At 48.5% G+C, this 18,110-nt stretch overlaps 2 protein-coding genes across 2 annotated transcripts in view; one reads left to right on the top strand and one right to left on the bottom strand.

The window, feature by feature from the left end:
- LRRC8D (leucine rich repeat containing 8 VRAC subunit D) overlaps nt 1-1,464 on the bottom strand; it is a 46,314-nt gene extending 44,850 nt beyond the window's left edge. The window contains exon 1 of the mRNA XM_065741343.1: nt 1,316-1,464. The gene's annotated coding sequence lies outside the window, so the exon portion shown is untranslated. The remainder of the gene's footprint in view (nt 1-1,315) is intronic.
- On the top strand, nt 1,367-6,684 carry LOC136054584 (alanine and proline-rich secreted protein Apa-like). The gene is made up of 2 exons (XM_065745871.1): nt 1,367-1,682; nt 6,011-6,684. The coding sequence occupies exons 1-2, from the start codon at nt 1,367-1,369 to the stop codon at nt 6,682-6,684; spliced, it is 990 nt and encodes a 329-aa protein (XP_065601943.1).
- The last annotated feature ends 11,426 nt before the right edge of the window (nt 6,685-18,110 follow it).

The following is an 18,110-nucleotide window of genomic DNA, read 5'->3' as shown; positions in this document are numbered from 1 at the left end:
ATGCCAGGCAAGATGCAAGCAGAGCTCTAAAGGAGTTTACTATGAAGGTAACGCTTGCTCAGAAACATCAGAGAATATGGTTCACAGCACAAAAAATACAGCCAGGGCAGCATATCCCTGGGTCAGGGCCCCATGAATAGGTTTCACACAACAACAAAAGATTTATGGGGCTTTATAAATCACAGAGAATGAACATGACCCTGGCCTTGGAGCAAGCCTCGCTGCATTCATTTAACATGGCAATCAAGCGCAAATTATGCTGTCTGTACCACCAACCCTTACACTCAAGTTGAAAAAACGTGAAGAAATGTGTTTTTCTCTTTTTTCTCTGAATAGAAGGGGGAAAGAGACAGAAGGGGACATCTCGGCTACAAACACCTTCAGATAGCTGCGATCCGTGGGGTCGGCACTGCTCCTGCAAACCACTCAAACATCTCAGAGCTCCAACAAGGGGGCACAGCCATCCCCACCTCCAGCCCTAGAGGCAGAAGGATGGTCGCTTCCCACGGCCGCCAAGAAAACCTTTCTTTCCTCTTGTCGCTTTGAAAACCGCAGCTGACAATGCCGGTGAGCGGCACGCACCCGGAGCGAGCAGCGAGGACGTTCCGCTCCACGCGGCGGCGGCTGAGCCGAGCAGCACATCACTTTCAGCACCACCATTACAGGAAGTACACGGAGCCGTCCCCAGCGCACGGCGGGCTGCTCACCGCCGCCGCCCTCCATTTTCCAGCCCCGGCAACCTGCCGCGGGGCACTGCCGGGCCGCCCCTCGGGCTCCCCGCCGGGGGGTGCCGGAACGCCGCGCGGGGCCGGTGGGAAATGGAGGTCGCGAGGCTACGCCCGGCTCACGGGTCCGCGAGGAAGAGAGATCGGCATCACCGCGTACCGGGGACGGGGTAAAAGGGGAAGGGCGGAGGGCAGACGCGCCTCGAGAAAACGCAGACGGCGCCCGGCGAGGGCTGCGCTGTCCCGCCGTCCCCGCACCGCGCGGAGACGCAGCGGACGGCGCGCGGTGCCGCGGGCGCGCCCCGGGGCCCGGCGGAGGAACGGCGGCGTGTGCGGCCCCGAAGCACGCGGGCACATTGAGCCCGGCCGCTCCGAAGGTGGAGTTACAGCGAACAAAAACAAAATGGAAAATAAAATGAGAAGGTAATAAAGAAAGAACGGACTGCCGGGAAGGCAGGCGCGGGGCTGCCCACGCGGTCCCTCCGCCGCCCCCGCCCGGGGCTCCGCCGCCCGCTTCGCCGCTCCCAGGCGTGCCGGGGAACCCTCGAGCCGAACCGAACCGAGCCGAGCCGAGCCGCGCGGACACGCACCTTCCCGGGGCTCCGGCTGGCTCCCGCGGCGCTCACTCCCGCCGCACTGCCATGTGGACGGCCGCGAGCGGCGAGGGGAGGCCGGGCCGGGCGGGCTCGGCTCCTAGCGGCGCCCTGCAGCGCGCTCCCCGCGTGCGACGCGTACCCGCATGGCCCGGCGCACGGACAGCACCGGCTGCCGGCAGCCCGGCCCCGCGCCCCCAGCGCCGCCCGCGGCTCAGCGGCGGCCAATGGCTCCCGCGGCGCCGCGCATGTGAGAGCCCGCCCCGGCCCGGCCCCGCCGCGCTCAGGTGCCGCGGGAGCACGGCCGGGAGGTCGCCCCTGGAGGAGCGGGGTCGGGAGCTGTCCCCGTCCGCCTTATCTCAGAGTCGGTTTCAAACTGTGTTTTGATTACCTAAACGGCACCAAAATAAAATAAAATAAAATACTGTTCTTGGGTCTACAGCTTCTCCGAAGCCAATAACAGTGCTTCGAGCCCCATTCTCCCCCCAGAAACTGTTGGAGCCCCTCTTACCTCCTGCCGCTGGGAGCGCTCCGTGCCTCGTGCTGGGCACTGACAAGGGACCGGAGCCGTGCCGGTTTGTTCGCTCGTTTGTTTGTTTCAACTAAAACTGGATTTGACCCATTCCTTTTTGAATGATTATTGAACGTGATCAAGAATAGAATTAAAAAAAAAAAAACCACATTCCAAATTGTACTTCTTTCCCTCTGACTTCGAGGAATGGGAGGGGATGGGAAACAACCGGTGCGTGCTGGTTCAGAGCAGCTCTGTGGCCCCTTGGAGACTCAGAACCTCTCCCTTTATGTTTCTAACAGCATTTTTTAATCAGCCCTCCCCATCTCCGTGACTGAGATATATCTGGGGTTGGAGTGGAAACACTGCTCAGCAGCACTCAGCTCTGGAGGCTGAAGGAAACCAGGGCAGCTTGTCCCATTCCCAGCTGCTCAGCACTATTTCCATAACAGCTTTTTCATCCGGTAGAATTTTAGCACAGTTCGCATTTAGTCTAATGAGTTGTCATTTATTTTAGGCTTTGATTTTCAATACCTTCATTTGAGCTTTCAGTTATTCTCTTCTCTGAGATCAGCAGCGCTTGTTTTATTTTTGGGCAGCTTTTCAGACCTCTCTGTTTCCTCAGCAGGAAAATGTACCTCCCTGCTTATTCATTTACTGTCACCCTGACCCAGTGCCCAGCCCACCCCGTGTCTGCACTAGTGCATGCTGTACACTGTGCCCCCATGGCATTGCCCAGCAGCTGCCCACACTCAGCCTGGGGCGGGCATGCACTGGGGATGGCAGCAGAAGGTGCCCGTTGAGCAAGGGATGGTAAGAAGTAAGGAGCCAGTGGCTCCTCAGAAAGTGATGAGAAAATTAACCATGGGCAATTCTTTAGTCTTGGCTTTGAGTGGGATGACTCATTATTTCTCCCAAGACATATTTAAAATGAAGGGAAATATCACCAAAAAGGCAGCTGAGGCACTCACGTGAGAAGCAGTGCAGATGGCAACAAAGAAGAGAGCTCAGGGAACTACCTTTCCCCTGTCCAGAGGCACACTAATTTGTCTTCATGGAAGCTTGGAGAGGAAAGCTCCTGCTTAAACAAGGGAAAGGAGGTGTATGAGTCACTTTGACTGGGAACTGGCCACCATTTCCCAATAAAAAGGGTTTGTAAGTACTGTAGAACTGTATGGTATAGGAAGATGGCAGCACTGCAGGGATCATGTACCTCTGTGCTCCCTATGCCATTGCCCACCCACTGTTCTTGCCTCTTCTGTGTTCTGTCTTCTCATAGCAGCTGTGGTGAGTCTGACTTTCCAGACAAAGTTAGGCAATGCTATGGCAGCTGTTTTTCCGCCCTTGAGGCCCAGTGAGCTTGGCAGGGACTGGTGCTGCCTGTGCCTGCAGTCAGCTGCAAGAAGCTGCTGCCAGAGCAGTAGGTGCCTGCAGCACCACATGCCCTGCCATCATGGCAGCACAAGGCTTCAGAAAGCTCTGACTTGTCTTTCAGCTGCAGTTTTACTGACAGTCCCAGGGATGTCTAAGTGAACCAAAGAAACACAGTTTTTCACTATAGAAGATTTGTCTCTACCACACTAGGTTCATTTGTAATTAATTTATCCTACTTCTCGTAGTCCAGCTTTGCTACTTCATAGCTTCATCTTATAGAATTACTCAGGCCTGCATTATGATTGTCTGAATGCACTTCTATGTTCCTTTCATCTTCAAACACCCAGCACAGTCAGAGCGAGGATATGGCTACCTGTGAATGTCTCACAAGGTGTAAGTTGTGCTTGGTGTGTGACTTGCTCCTGGCTTCAGAACTTCCTGTTTGGAAAAGGAAGCTCTCCTTACCTGCTCTTTGTGCTGAGAAGAGGAGGAGTTTCTGTTCTGCAGCATGTGAATGGTTATTGTAAAACACAGTTCCTACCCCCTTCTTATTATGTCCATGCCACTGTGTGCTCAGCCATTCTTCCAACTTCTTCTGAATGTAGAAGAACTTCCATTTTGTTTAAGATAGTAGGAAGTCATTCACTCAGCCCTCTGAGTGGAGTGAAGACTGGGACTTGAGACCTCACTCTTAACCAGTACCACAACCTTTATACTTTGGAAAAAGAGAAGCAGTATATGCTGTCATACTGCAGCCCAAAAAAAAAGTTTTCCTTGTGAGGCAAGAACAATACAACAATTTTACACTTGCTGCTCCAAATTGTGCTGAAAACCTAGTTTGTGTGAGTTTTCACTTTTCATCCAGTGGATATATTACCTGATGGTCAGTTCCTTCATTCTGGCGTGTACCAAAAAAGACCATAAATTCACAAAGCACAGAGAGCCATCTCAGTTGAAAGGAGACATGGTAGAAAAGCAAGAAGCTCTGCTGCAGCCAAACACCATTACCTGCCCTTCCATCTTGTTGCTCACACGAGCAGGGCTTTGACTTGGCAGAAACAAGAATAAGGTCGCTTATCACTTGCTCATCCCACAACAGGGTCCATGTCCTCAGCCAAGCATAGCCCTGTCAGCATGGCATCTAAGTGGTTAATACGTATCATGGCCCAAATTAGCAGGGTGACCCCAAAGGAAGTTTTAGCTGGCACAGTTTGGCCAGCCCCATGTATTGGGCCAGTCCCCTGCCTCCCCCACATACTTCAGTCTGTTATTTCTTACTTCAAATCATGATGGAAAACCTTTCTTCCCTCTTCAGACTGCAATTGGCTTTCCCTGTAAAATGGCTGAGGCACTGTTTACAAATGACACGACACAAAACCTAAAGTGCCCTGCCTGGATCTAGGAAAATGGTGGTCTTTTGAGAAAGGAAAAGCCAGTTGTCTTCTGAGTGCTTTGCTATACCTTTCTAGTACTTAGCCTTTACTTTCCCATCCCCATAGTTACAATAGTTAGAGGCTGTTGATTTTGTTATTTCTTTAGAAGTTTTCCTAAAATAGCCTAGCCACAGGGCATAACGAGGTGCGCAGCTGGGCAGAGCTTTCTGAACAGCGGGAGGAAAAAGAGAGAACATATGTGGGGCCAAAGTGCTGAGAGCCTGCAAATGACTGATTGCAGTCATTCAGATGGCTGGAGACTAAGGATGCAACCCGCTGGACCATTAAATAAATAAATACATTCATACATACATACATACATACTTAAGAAAGACCCAGGAAAAACAGTAGAGGAAAAAAAATGGAGGAAGGGAATGATATATAATTTATTTCTTCCATTCTTACATACTGTATCTTCTCTGCCACCCAATTTTTCCATGGAGCAAAGAAATCTCCAGCCATTCCGTAGACAGAGAGGAGAGAAAGTGTATTTATAAACAGGTCCTTAAACAGGGACCTGGAGGAATGTAGGGCTCTTTTCCCACCTCAGTACCTGAGGCAAGGCTCTTTGTGTGTGCCTGGGGTGCTGCATTAGCCAGGCTTGCTAGCCCAGCTCTGAAAGAAGCTGGTTTTGCCTGAAGCAAATGGGTTAATCTTTTCACTTTCACTGCAGCACTTTCTGCTAGTTATGTGTACATGTTATAGGTCAAACAAAATCAATTGCTGAATTCTAGATAGGCTACCATTGGGAAAATACAGTAACAACACATATTACAGCCCTGACATCTTCCAAATACTTCTTCAAACACGACGAAACCTGAAGTTCCTAAAGGTTGTCCAAGTAGCTGTGCACTGTCCGTTTAGCATCACGCTGCTCATGGCACACCTCACACCCCCCCTGCTCCCACCCGCAGCCACACACCAGCCAACACACTGCTCTACAGCCTGCTCCACCTCCTGCTTCCCTGTGTGTCTGACAGCACTGCACATGTGTTCTGTGACAGGGAAGCAGGTGGCTGTGATCAGCACATCTCTGTGTTTTCTTCAGAACGTAAGTTAATTGGAGAAAGCTCTGACCCCGTATTGCTACGCGTTACATGGCTGTGGGTTTGCTGCCAAGAAGTGCTGTGCAGCCACCACAGGATAGCTACACATCTATCTGCCCAGCCCCAGGCACATCCTGTTTTTATGTGATCACCAAACTGAAAAGAGCAGAAGGAGAAGGAAGATCTGTCTGTCCCTCAGCCCAGAATAAGGCTTTGCTTTGCCACGGCGATTGTGCCTGCTGACACCAGGCCTGCAGCGAGCAGGCGGTTCTCCCCTGGGTCACCCAGAGACAGTGGAGTGAATCATGAGTGCTCGTGTGCTGCCCAGGGCCATGTGAGGAGCCACGGGAAGACCAGAGCATTTATTTTCTGGCTCAGCTGTGGCCAGCGAGTCACAGCCACAACGCTGCCTTGCGTGGCCGTGGGGGCTGCTCGGCGCTGCCACCGCCCCACACGCGGCCGCAGCCGCCATTGTCTTCTAGTACGGGCGCATTACACAGCTACAAGGCATGTTGGCTGCACGGCTTTGATTTTGGTGTGAATTTTCCAAAAACGCCACTGAAATTTTCTGAAATGAATTCGAACAGTGCTCAACGCAGGCCATTTTCCTTGCGGGGGAAAACAAAACCCCGAGCTTTTAACATTTCTATACACAGCGGCCACTCCCAAACCACCGGGACCCCCCCCTCCCCTCCTCGCGGCTCCGCCGCAGCATCCCGGCGCTCGCATCCCAGGCGCACCGCGCCCGGCCCCGCCCGCTCCTCCCCGCCCGCCCGGCGCAGCAGCGCCCCCTGCCGGAGCCCCGCGGCGCGGTCGGGCCGCCTCTCCTCGGCTCGAGCGCCCCCTGGCGCCCCAGCGCACGGCTGCGAGGCGGCTCACATCGCAGGGCTCAGCGAAGCGCTGGCAGTTTTCCCGCCTTCTCTATTTTGCTCGTCTTTTCACAGTAAGCTTTCGGAACTTACCGCGCCCAACAGTCCCCTCTCCTGCGCGCACGGCTCTTGAGCGCACGTTTGCAGCTCGGTTTTGCTACAGCTCCATGCATTCCCGCTGACGCAGTCTGGAGAAGCTTGCTTGTGTTGTGCGGGCAGCAGCAGTGAGACAGCACTTCGCTGATCTGTAGCGGCATCCCTGGCCCCGGTCACTTACTCGGTCCTTTTGAGCCTGCTTGCAGTGCTCTTCTAGCTGCTTTTTGCACACGATGTTGCCCTGTTACTCATGGACTTGGGCTCCACACTTTCAGCTCTGTATCCTCACTGTCTCTTTGAACAGCACCCTGAATACGTTTGAAATTAGTTTGATCACCTTCTCTTTCCCAGATTCCAGTATTTGAGAATATGTGATACCTGTCTAGTCTCCAAATGCCATTTTCTGATGATGCTGGTCTGGATTCTGACAGCTATATATTCTTCCCTTCCTTTCCTCCAAATCTCTGGAAATAAACCCCATCTCTTTCTGTGCTGTTATTCTCAGCTCTCATTTTTCCATAGATTTTCCTTTACAGAGCAGCCTGTGTTACCCGTGCCTCCTGCAGTCTCTTCTTCTGAGCTCATCCTTAAAATCCCCTTGTGAGCCCTTCCTAGCATTTGCGCCTTTTTCTTTGTGCTATCAACAAGCATTTCTGTCTTTCTTATTTAAAACCATGCAGACCTTCCCTGTATGTGCTCATCTGCAAAACAAATGAAAGTTGGTGCAGCAGCAATTGAGAAACAGGTATGGCAATTCAAAGTAACATAACCCTACACTTAACGTTACTGTGAAGTGAGCTTTTCTGAAAGAGTGGTCAGGCACTGGAATGGCCTGCCTAAGGAGGTGGTTGAGGCACCATCCCTAGCGCTGTTCAAGAAGCGTTTAGATGAGGTGCTAAAGGACTTAATTTAGTAGTTGGGTAGAGATAGTGATAGGAGGATAGTTGGACTAGATGATCTTATAGGTCCTTTCCAACCTTATGAACTTATGAACTTATGAACTTATGAACTGTGCTGGTACCCAGATACATGGTTCTGATATGCATTTTCTTCTATTGCACATGCCCTTGCTTGGAAAACAGAACAATAAACCTAAACATATGGAAAATAACAACAATATATTTCCAAATCTACATCAGTCCACTAAAAACAGTCTGATTTTTGCACTGGATGCCTGACAGTGGTCTATAACAGTACTTCCCAGATACGGTCTTCATGTGCATTGGGTCTCAGAGCATCACTTGTTGTGGAAAGAGCTGGCTCCACCATGCAACATCTCTCACTTAGAGCTTATTTACAGAAACAGAAATGCATCCACCAGAGTATAAGACAGTCCCACAGTCCCACAGCCTTGTTCCTAGCCCCAGAGAACACACATATTTCAGTTCTTTTGTAAATGGGTTTTATTTCATGCATAGATAAGATCTTTTTGGATCTGACACACTAACAGGCAGCAGAAGCATGGAGCAGTCACCACTTGTGTCATAATGAGGATGTTTCTGGTTAAAGAGGGAAAAGCCAAAACACACAGAAGAAAGAGCCCCAGGGAATATTTGACAGAAAGTATTTTGGGTTTAAATTATGCTCCACATCAGAACACCCCCTCTCAGAAGTCTGCATGACACGTTGGGCCCAGGAGTAGAAAACTGAGCAAGTGGGAGAACTGCTGCTACTGATTACCCCACCTTACCTGAGCTTCCAAACCATCCAGTGCTAGAGGTGGGAGCTTTGCCAAGAAAGGTTGATTCCAGCCCGGTCTGGAGCATGCACCGGGAAGCAGAGGGGTCCTTAGAAATGCAGGTCTTTATCCCTGCAATTTTCCCATCACAAGTTCAATACTTCCATGTGTGCTGGCCAGCTCTGCAGCAACATCAGCCATCAGGCAAATGCTTCCTTCTATTGTCTTTGCATCTCCCAAAGGAACTTTGGCTTGAGTGTCTTTGCCAAGAAATAAGAAGTAGCAAAAGCAGTTGACAGATTGAGATCAGTGATGACGGTAGAAATGAGCTGTCCATGATGCTGGTTGCTGTTTATTCTTCTGAACGACGTGCAGCATCTTTGCCCAGGCCTGCATGAACAGGAAGGAAGAGCTGATTTCTGCTGTGCCTGGTTCAGCATGTGATGGTCTGGGGTAAAGTCTCACCTTGAGAAACTGGTTTGGGCTATAGCTAAAGATTCTTTTCATTCATCCATGTCTCACTTTTTGAATCTGTTCTTCCCACGTGGAGTTGCTGGATATGAGTGAGCAGAGCAGCATCTCAGAAAAATGGGTGGGCACCACTGATGGCAACAGGGCCATGGGAGACACAAGATGATAGAATCATCAAGTCGCAGGATGGCCTAGATTGGGAGTTACAGGTCATCTAGTTCCTAAACTCTTGCTGTGGGCAGTGTTGGGCTCCAGGGTTACTTGCCTTCACTCAGCAGGTGGGTTGTGCTCTCACCTTCTCCCGCCGGGCTTGGAGAGAACAGAAGCGGGAGCAGTGGGTGTTTCCATTCAACTCAGCTAACAGAGACCAGAAGTATAGCAAAAATCCCAAACTACATTAGCTTGAGAATGCTATGTTTTCTCTTCCAGGGCTGCATCATTTGTTAAAGAGTTAGAAGCTGGTGTCAGCAGCACCTGAAAAAGCCAGAGTACATCAGATACACACACGCTGGATTTGCTCTTCACTATTCCAGGATTCTTTCCCAAGTCCACTCACCGAAGTGGACAGATGTTTTCTTCCTGTTTCAATTCACACTTGCACAGACTTTAAAAAATAGTGCAGGGCCCAAAAAATCTCAAATACCACTGATGGAAAGCACAGAGTTCTCTACCTGGATAGGCATATTGGTGTCTTGATACTTGCAGACCCAAGTTAAGTAACTCACCTTCTGTCTTTAGAATTTTTAAGGAAAGTTGCAGCAGGATCAACGGCCAGGGTTTGCTCCCTATGTGGATGTGGACCAGGCCTTCACCCATGACACCAGTGTTCACAAACTGCAGTTATAGAAGGTCTGCTTTGAGAAACACAAGTTAGTTCTGCTGTTAGCCTGAAAAACCCCATGCTGTGAAAGAATGGTTCCTTTAATGTCAAAAAGGCAGGGAGACTCTCTACTCAGTGAATAACTGTATGCAGAAGAATCACAGAAAACTGCATGAGTAAAGATAATCACAAGGGGGGCACTAAAGGGAAATTCAGCCTCTCTTTATTCCCATCATTGTGTTTGGAATATGTTTCCAATTGCATTAGTCACAAAGCAATCAAAGAAACACATACACAGTGGCGAACAGAAGATGCTCTATCAAACCACATTATAGAGAGCTATATGCTGTTAGAATGCTTCAGTGCAAAAGAAAAAAATCAGCATCCACATGGATTTAGGGCACAACATAGCCAATTTCTCTGTTAACCATATGCTTTAACAGAAAAGGGAGAACAATACTTCAAAACAAGTGAAGAATGCCTTAGAAAGATACATGCTGACATGCTCTTTGCCCTTCATATCCCTGTCCAAGATCTCACCTCTCCTAGCAGGACGTGGGGAAGGAGCAGGGAGACAACTGCTCTCTGTCCCAGTCACAGATATATACAAATTACCCAATAAGTCTTTGCACAACTTCTACTCAGCCACAGCAGGGAGCTCCCACGCAGTGCAGGCAGGCAAGGCCTCACTGGGACATTGCCAATGTACCAACACGGTCCTGCATGCATCACTGCTGCTCTGAGGATTTGTGATGATGGTGTGGAAAAAGGTAACATTTTTCCACTTCCATTACTGGTAACAGGCAGCCAGAGGAGAAAATTTCTGTGCTGATTAGTCTGTACCACATCACGGCTGAGATGCAGAGTGACATTGGGTTTTTAACCTCTGTTTTTTATTTTATTTTTGTGGTTGGGAATGCATTGCACACCTAAACATCTAAAGAGACAAGCAAGGATATAAAGGGGAGAAAAAAGGAGCAGGAAAAAAACTGCCTACTATTGATGGATTCCTCATGAAAATTTTCCTAATAACAAGATACAGAAGGTGACAAGGACTTTTCACCCAAGTTCTTCCCTCATGAGAGATCCTCGCTGGATAGACGTGTCCCATTCAGGCCCCTGTTCTCACTCACCAGTGGGTTCTGGACATCTGCTGAAGCAAAAGAAAGATGCTGTGCAAGGTCTGCCCTCAAGTGCTGACAAGTACTGCTTGTGTCGGGCTGCTGAATCCACAGCTAAATAGAATCCTTTCATCCTAAATAGAATCCAACACTTCTCCACTTTATCAACCTTCCTAGTCTTTCCTTTCAAGGAGAGGGAGGAGAACTCTGTGCCACAACCAGTTGGTACCACTCATCTCCACTTGCTGCACTGCTGCAGTAGCTATGGCTTCAACACAGACACTGCTATCAGCCACAGTTCTACAGAAACACCAGCCACCACTTTCTGGGATGCCATCAAGGCCTGAAATGAATCAAAAAGGGAAACAACGGGAAAGGCCATAGGAAAAAGAGAAGGAACTGCCATCATAATTTGCCTAAGCAGTCAGAGGCACCTGGCACTACTTGAGGCTCCCCAAGGCTTTTTAGGCAGAGTGGAGCTGCCAGACCCAGCAAAGGGCCTCCAGAGACCAATCAATGCAGGAGAAGCCACTGGAGGACAGAGGTGGCACCTAAGGGTATCTATAATAGTGCTGGATACCAGCATCTTCCTGTCAACGGTTTACGGGCAGGTTCAGCCCGGTTCCGTGACGATTGGTGCGGGGGACCCACGGACCCACGCCCCAGGAAAGGGGAAGGGGGAAAGGGAGAAGGGAAAAGGGAGATGGGCCTAGGAACAAAACAGCGGCAACGATCTGAGGAGGAAAGCTAATTTACTAAATAAGATATCAGAAAGCAAAATAACACAATATAATACAATATAATTGGAATTAAAGCTAATAAATCAAATAAAATGAGCAAGAGAGAGTGTCCGATAAACCGAAGGCCTTACGCTAACGCTGAAGGCGGACGGCAGCGAGCACCCACTGCTGAGTCGATCCCAAAGGAAAGAGAATGTCCCGTGACTGCAGACAGTTTTTATCTTTCCCTCTGAGCGTAAACACGTAAGAATGCAAAGCATCGCAAAGTCCTCTGGGGAATGGAGTTCTTCTTCTCTTCTGAGACAGGTATACCTGGAACTATCGATGATCCACGGAGCTGGAGCATTAACTCTTTAACTCTAAATGCACTACATGATGTTATGATGTGGAATACCAGTACCAAAAGTCATAAAACCATGACACTTCCTCTAGGGATGGGAGAGAACTGGAAAGGGTTAATTCAGAGAGGTAGAGGGAAGAGAATAAAAACATCTGAGCAAGCAGTCTGATTCTCTCCTAGTGAACTCCTGTATATCCTCTGCTTCTGCTCTTTTGGATCTCTACATACTGATTCTTTGCAGAGTGACAGATGAAAAGGGGTGCAACTCAGAGCTATCAAAGTCAGGATTCTGTGACTGAGCAGAGCAGCATTACCACCTCTGGTGGTACATGACTGATCTGAGAGACAGCACTCCCACATTTAGCATGAGCATCACATGATGAGGTGATAGATATCAGCAACCTTTTGCTGGCAGGTTTTACTAACAGCACTCTGCTCTGCTGCCAGATGTCCCCATGGGCATAATTCTGTGTCTGTCCCCCACCTCAGTCTGTCTGTCCATCTCGGGATGGCAGCAGTGGACCACTCAGTCCTTCTGGGTATCCTTCTTGGGGCCACGCACAGTATTTCCAGCTTTCTGAAAAGGGAACAGCAAGAGCAGCCTCCAGCAGACACACTTAGCCAGCACATGCATAACCATATCTCTACTCCTACCCAGTACTGCATCCTCCAGCCCTGGGGAAATTAACTGCAGTTGCCCCCGGCCCCCAGAGTTGAGCTGCCCTTGGGCAGGACAACAGGGCAGCTGCAGGCTAACCTGCAAAAGTGTCGTGGGCAGCACAGTACATGGAAGTCCTTAGCTCCAAGCAGTGCACCCTGCTTGTTGGAGATGAAAGAAACTTGCCCTTGGGGTACTGCTCCAAACGAGCATGGCCTCTACATTTGATGTGTGTTGAATCCAAATGGCATCGCTTTGGTTTGACTTGCTCTTTGCATCCATGAAAAGAGGCAAAGTACACAGAAATCTGTCTAGCCAATACACGCATCCACATGAGAGTTTGCAGCAGTTACAACTCAGAGATCTGAAGGATTCTGCACCATGAGCCTGTCCTATGACCCTTTTGGTTATTTGGGCATCCTGGTTATTTGGATCATCTCAAGGACTTTCTGGGCATTACAAACATACCCTCAAGAGCAGAAAGGTTTTGACTTGGTAGAGCTCCATTCAGTTTTCCACTTGTTGCTGCTAGAGATTCATGCATCTCCCTGCCTTAATGATTTCAACTCATGCCATTTTCTTCTCAGCAGTAATGACTGGAAAGCAGTTAAGAGAAGCCATATGGTAGTCACAAATAATGACAGCACAGAGTTACTGAGTAACCCAGTTCCCACCCAGTGAGGCTGTGCAACCTTAGAACCATAGAGGGCAGCAGAATCAAGGGACAATTGTATCTCCGCTGTATTTCCAGAGCATAATAGCTATCTCTGCCTGGCTACGTGGCTGAGGTTTGCCTCCTGTATATTGTCCAGCTGACAAACATTTTGCTGGCTCAACCATATTCCTTCCCAAGTGCATCGAAAAGTCTCTGCTGCTGTCCAGCTTGATCCTAGAGCTGACTGCTTTCTCAGGCAGTGCCATCTCTCTTCTTTCTGATGGGTGAAGGACTTCCAGTTTCTCTAATCTGATTTTCTGCTTTATTTGCTGGCTGCTCACTCAGACTCCAAGTCTTCCTGCAATTCAGTGGTCTGAGAATGCAGGTCATCGCTTCTGTCAGAGCAGCTTCCTCCTCCATTTTCCCTGAGCTGCTCAGAGCTCTTCTTCCTTCCTGCACAGATCACTGTGCCCCTCAGGCTGTGCCTACAGATGCAGCACCTCCCTCCTGTCCTGCATTATGGAAAAGCCTTCACACTGATAAACATCCCTGCATTTATAACAGAAAAAAGAACCTTACCTCTTGTAGCTCATCTATTGATGACAGTATGGTTAGAGCTGATTTCTAGAGGAACCCACTCCATGCAGCTATCCATGCGGAGATTCTCATTAATAATTACTCAGCTGCCATTTATTTATTTATTTGCTTTTAATCCTACAGGATATTTTGGCACCTTTCTCCCTTCTGTCTTGTTTTAATGTGATAGCTCATAAGGCTGAGCTGTGAACAAGTGAAATTGCATATTCGAACTTTGACAGAAACCACTGACAAACCCTATATTTTATGATTCAGAGCTTCAGCAGAAGGCTTTTATAGGGCACACATATGTACATACATTCTCTTTTTTCTTTAATATTTTACTTCAGTTTCAGAGGAAGTAGCTGCTTATCACCCACCTGAACCATCACCACTTTTTAAAAACTAGAAACCTGGAGATGTTTGCATTTGTTTCATTTTCTCTACTTGCTTATTTTTCAAGTTACACCGCAAAGAGTTTGTTTTCAAAATTTGTTTTCCTATTTTTAAATCACTCCTGTACAACTCTCTCTTGCTGTGTTATCTGAGTCCTCTTAGTTATGCCCAGGACCAGCTCTTCCATAGATAGTCTGGCAGTAGTGCACCTGAAAATAACCACTCCCCACTGGGCCTCATTTGCTGGGATTTGCAGCATCTCTGTGTGCTGGAACCCTGACACCATGGTGGCTTCCAGTTCCGGCCTCAGGAAATCAGTCCAGAAGAGCTAACCAGGAAAAAACTCTCCCTACGCCCAGCATGCAGCACTAGATCTCAGCACACAGACTCAGTGCTGAGCCAGGGAAGTGCTGCAGGAAATGGGACCTGAAAAAAAACACAAGATTTCATTTTGTGGCCAAGGACACTCACTTATCTCCGCAGTGTGTGCAGAGCACTGGACCATCTGTTTTCTTCTAAGAAAAAAGGCCTTAAGAAAAGCTTTGCTCTTGCTTTTTTACAATCAGCAAGACAAAAAGAACAATCTACAATAGCATAACTGCAGAGCTGCTGAACCAGGGCTACTTTGCAGCCAAATGGCTTAAAGAGTCACTCTTCCTCATGCTGCACCATTTGTATAGCTGTCCCAGCAGCACATCCATATGCCATCAGCCTGCAGGTACCTGTGTTCTCTGTTTTGGGCAGACACAAAACTAGGTGGGAAAGAGCAGCACTTCTTGGCACTGAAAAAATTTTGAGCTGCTGGGTCAGTCACAGGAACTGTAAGCAGCAGCTGACAGAGCCCAGGGCTCTGAGTGCTGGCTGAGGTCACTCAAGCTGCACCCAGCATCCCCCCGCAGCCCTGTGGGATGTCCCCAGCCCAAGGGCTGCCTGCCAGCACCAGACCCGGGCCATGTAACTGTAGCTTGCTGAGGAACCTGCCTCAGCACTCAAGTCAGACAGACGGTCTTAAAACAACATATGTCTCCCTGGTGCTAGGGAACATCTGTGTCACATGTCCCCCTTCCACCACACCCCTCCCCACCCCCCCAAAGAAAAAGAAAAAAGAAAGAAACAATAAAAGGCAGTGGAAATACTCAGCTGTGCTACACGACAGGCAGTGCCCCAGCTTTCCTTCCAGCTTTCCCAGTTCTTTTGACCCTCTGTTTTCAGGCTCACATGTGCTGAAGCAATTTGCAGTCATGCCCAGGTTTAGCATTGCCTCTAACTTCATTAGTTCATGGATTTCTTTTCCCCTGGAGTTCTGGCAGCTGCTGATCCCTTGCCAGTTAATTTCTCATATATTTCCCTTCAAAACAGAATTGAGTTAGTGAGTATACGTAACGAGGCACAGTAGGAAGAAAAAGGGCAGATAACTGCTGACACAGACCAGATGCCTTTCAGCTGCTGCAGCACCAATAGAAAGAATGGGTAAATGTCAGGTGAGTGAGAGAAAGCAGGACAGGGCCAAAGAGCCTGCCAGGATTTGATCATATGCCGCTTACAGGGGGCTTTGGGAATTTCCTGCCCTTAGGAGATCAGCATTTCTCAGAGCTTTCCAAGTACTGTGCAGTTCAAGGAAGACAGAGAGTAATGTTCATCTGCTTTACAAAAATGCTGAGGAGTGTGGGAACCACAAGCTGAGGGAAGGCCACGGAAAAGAGCAGCCCAAGGGAGCACAGCACAGAGACAATGGCAAATGACAGAAAAACCCAGCCTACCTGCTCCAGTATGGCCAGTCCCACAGCCTGCTCCAGCACCGAGCAAGCAGCAGCACTGCCCTCACAGCCCTAATGCAAAGTCCCTCTTTTTTTATGAGCCATGTCTTGTACACAGAAAGGGAAAAATCACAAATTGCGCATGTGGTAGAAATATAGCTCCTCTGCCCAACATGGTTTAAATGCTGTAAAATGCTTCATAGGCTTCTGTGAGCATAAATATTTGCTGATAATGCCTCCTTCCCTGCATAGAATTTCAGCACGTTTTGGGGTTTCCCCTGGGAGCAGGTCCACTGGCCCTGTGTAAGCTTTGGGGCTCAGCCAGAAGGGGACTGGCACTTTTGTAAGAACTTTTCCTTTAAATCAATCAATAAATAAGAAATATTTATTGAAGTTACATGAAGTTACCTTGGAAGAGCTAGGGGTTTGCTTTCTGATGATGGGAAATAGGCCTAGCAGCCTTGTTCACAGCATTTTTGTTGGAACATTTATTTTTTGACCCTCTGAATTCCAGATCCCCACTGAGGAGTGGAGCTGCAGCTGAAGGCTTGTTGAAGAATTGGGAATGCAAAATTTTTAATGTAAGTGGTTTTCTCACTTATGTTTGCCAGATATTTTATTAAGTGTTAGGAAAATAAGCAAATTAAACCTCCCACTGGCTTTATTATAAATAGATCAGGCACTTCAAGCCCTCCAGTTATTTGCAATTTGTTTCAAGAAAAATAAGCTGCTTTTCAATCCCTGCATTCTTCCTGCAACATGAAGAAGGAGGAAGGTTCAGCCCTTCATTCCTCCCTTGTAGCTTGCTTTTAGACCCACCTTCTTCCTTCTGCATGAGTCCCTTCTGGCATCTGATGGAGACATGTTCCACTCTGTGCTTTTGGGGGGAGTTCGCAGAAGGTGTTTCCAGTATCTTTCAGCAGAGAACCCATCCCCAAGGCTGGCTCCTCTCCAGGAGAGGTTACATTTCCTCAGCTAGCTAAGGCTCTTCCTGTGCTTTTAAGAGCAGCATAAGTCCCCATTTCTACCCCAGGCTCAGCACTTGGGATGTTAGTGCGTTGGGGCCCCACAGGTAGGAGGCAGAAGGCACTGGGTATAGAAAGATCCAGAAATAAAGTCCTGCAGAGGAAGTTCAGAAATAGCTGACCTTTTCCTGTAAGTCTGGGTTGTTTATTTCGTTTGTTGTTGGTTTTGTTTTTGAGACTTCTTTTACCCTCAGTGAGGGAGCAACCAGGAAAAGGAGAGGCTCTGGGAAACAGGTGAGGGAATAAAATAATCTTTCAAAGCAAGTGAAGGAGAAAAATAATGGTTTTAAGAGGAATAGTAGCAAGAATAGGAGCTTCCCCTAGACAGCTTTCAGATTTTAGCTAAAAAGAAACAACAGAAACCAAGAGCAGTAGGAAAACCTCCTTCCTCTTCCCTTCAGGCTTCAGCACTGCCCTTTGCAGACGCCTACGTAGCTCCATGCTGCCAAGGGCGGGCTGCAGTATCTGCATGGCCACGCAGAACCACCAAGGTCAGCCAGATGGGCCCCCAGTGCATACATACCCTCCACAAGGGACACATGCCAGTGTGGTGCTGGAAGAAGTACAGAAGGAGCAGAGATCACCCTTGGGTCAGAATTGGAGCTGCATTTCACAGAACCATAGAATCATTAAGGTTGGAAAAGACCTCTGAGATCATCAAGCCCCCTCCCTACCATGCCCACTGACCACGTCCCTCAGTGCCACATCTCCACAGTTCTTGAACACCTCCAGAGACAGTGGCTCCATCACCTCCCAAAGCAGCCTGTGTCTTACCGTTCTTTCTGAGAAGAAACTTCTAATATCCAACCTGAACCTTTCCTACCATGACACATCAGATTAACTTGTGCCTGGTGTACATGCAATTATCATGTGGGTCAAATGGGAGTTGGTTACATAATGAAAGTGTACCTGTCCCTCCCCTCAGCCTCTGCAGTGCCCACAGCCCCCGATCTGCCCTGTGACACAATCAAAACCCACACCCTGAGGTCTCACCTCTCTCTTTCACAGCCTTAAAAGGAAAAGTAAAATGTTTGAATTCAAATGCTTTGAAGTTCTGCAGAATAAACAAACTTCTTCATGTGAACTGCAGTGAGGAAAAAATTCACAGAATGCTCTGTAAGGCATAATAGATTTGGCACCTATTGCATTTCTCTGTGTGCCTATGGCAAATAATATATTAAAGACCTGAAAACAAAGTGCTCAGGGACACCATGTTATTAAGGAGC

This window comes from Cyrtonyx montezumae, unplaced genomic scaffold, assembly GCF_038088225.1.
Source record: "Cyrtonyx montezumae isolate F1298 unplaced genomic scaffold, pur_monq_1.0 scaffold_1, whole genome shotgun sequence".
In the NCBI taxonomy this organism is placed as follows: domain Eukaryota; kingdom Metazoa; phylum Chordata; class Aves; order Galliformes; family Odontophoridae; genus Cyrtonyx; species Cyrtonyx montezumae.
This window is presented reverse-complemented; position numbering and strand designations above follow the sequence as displayed.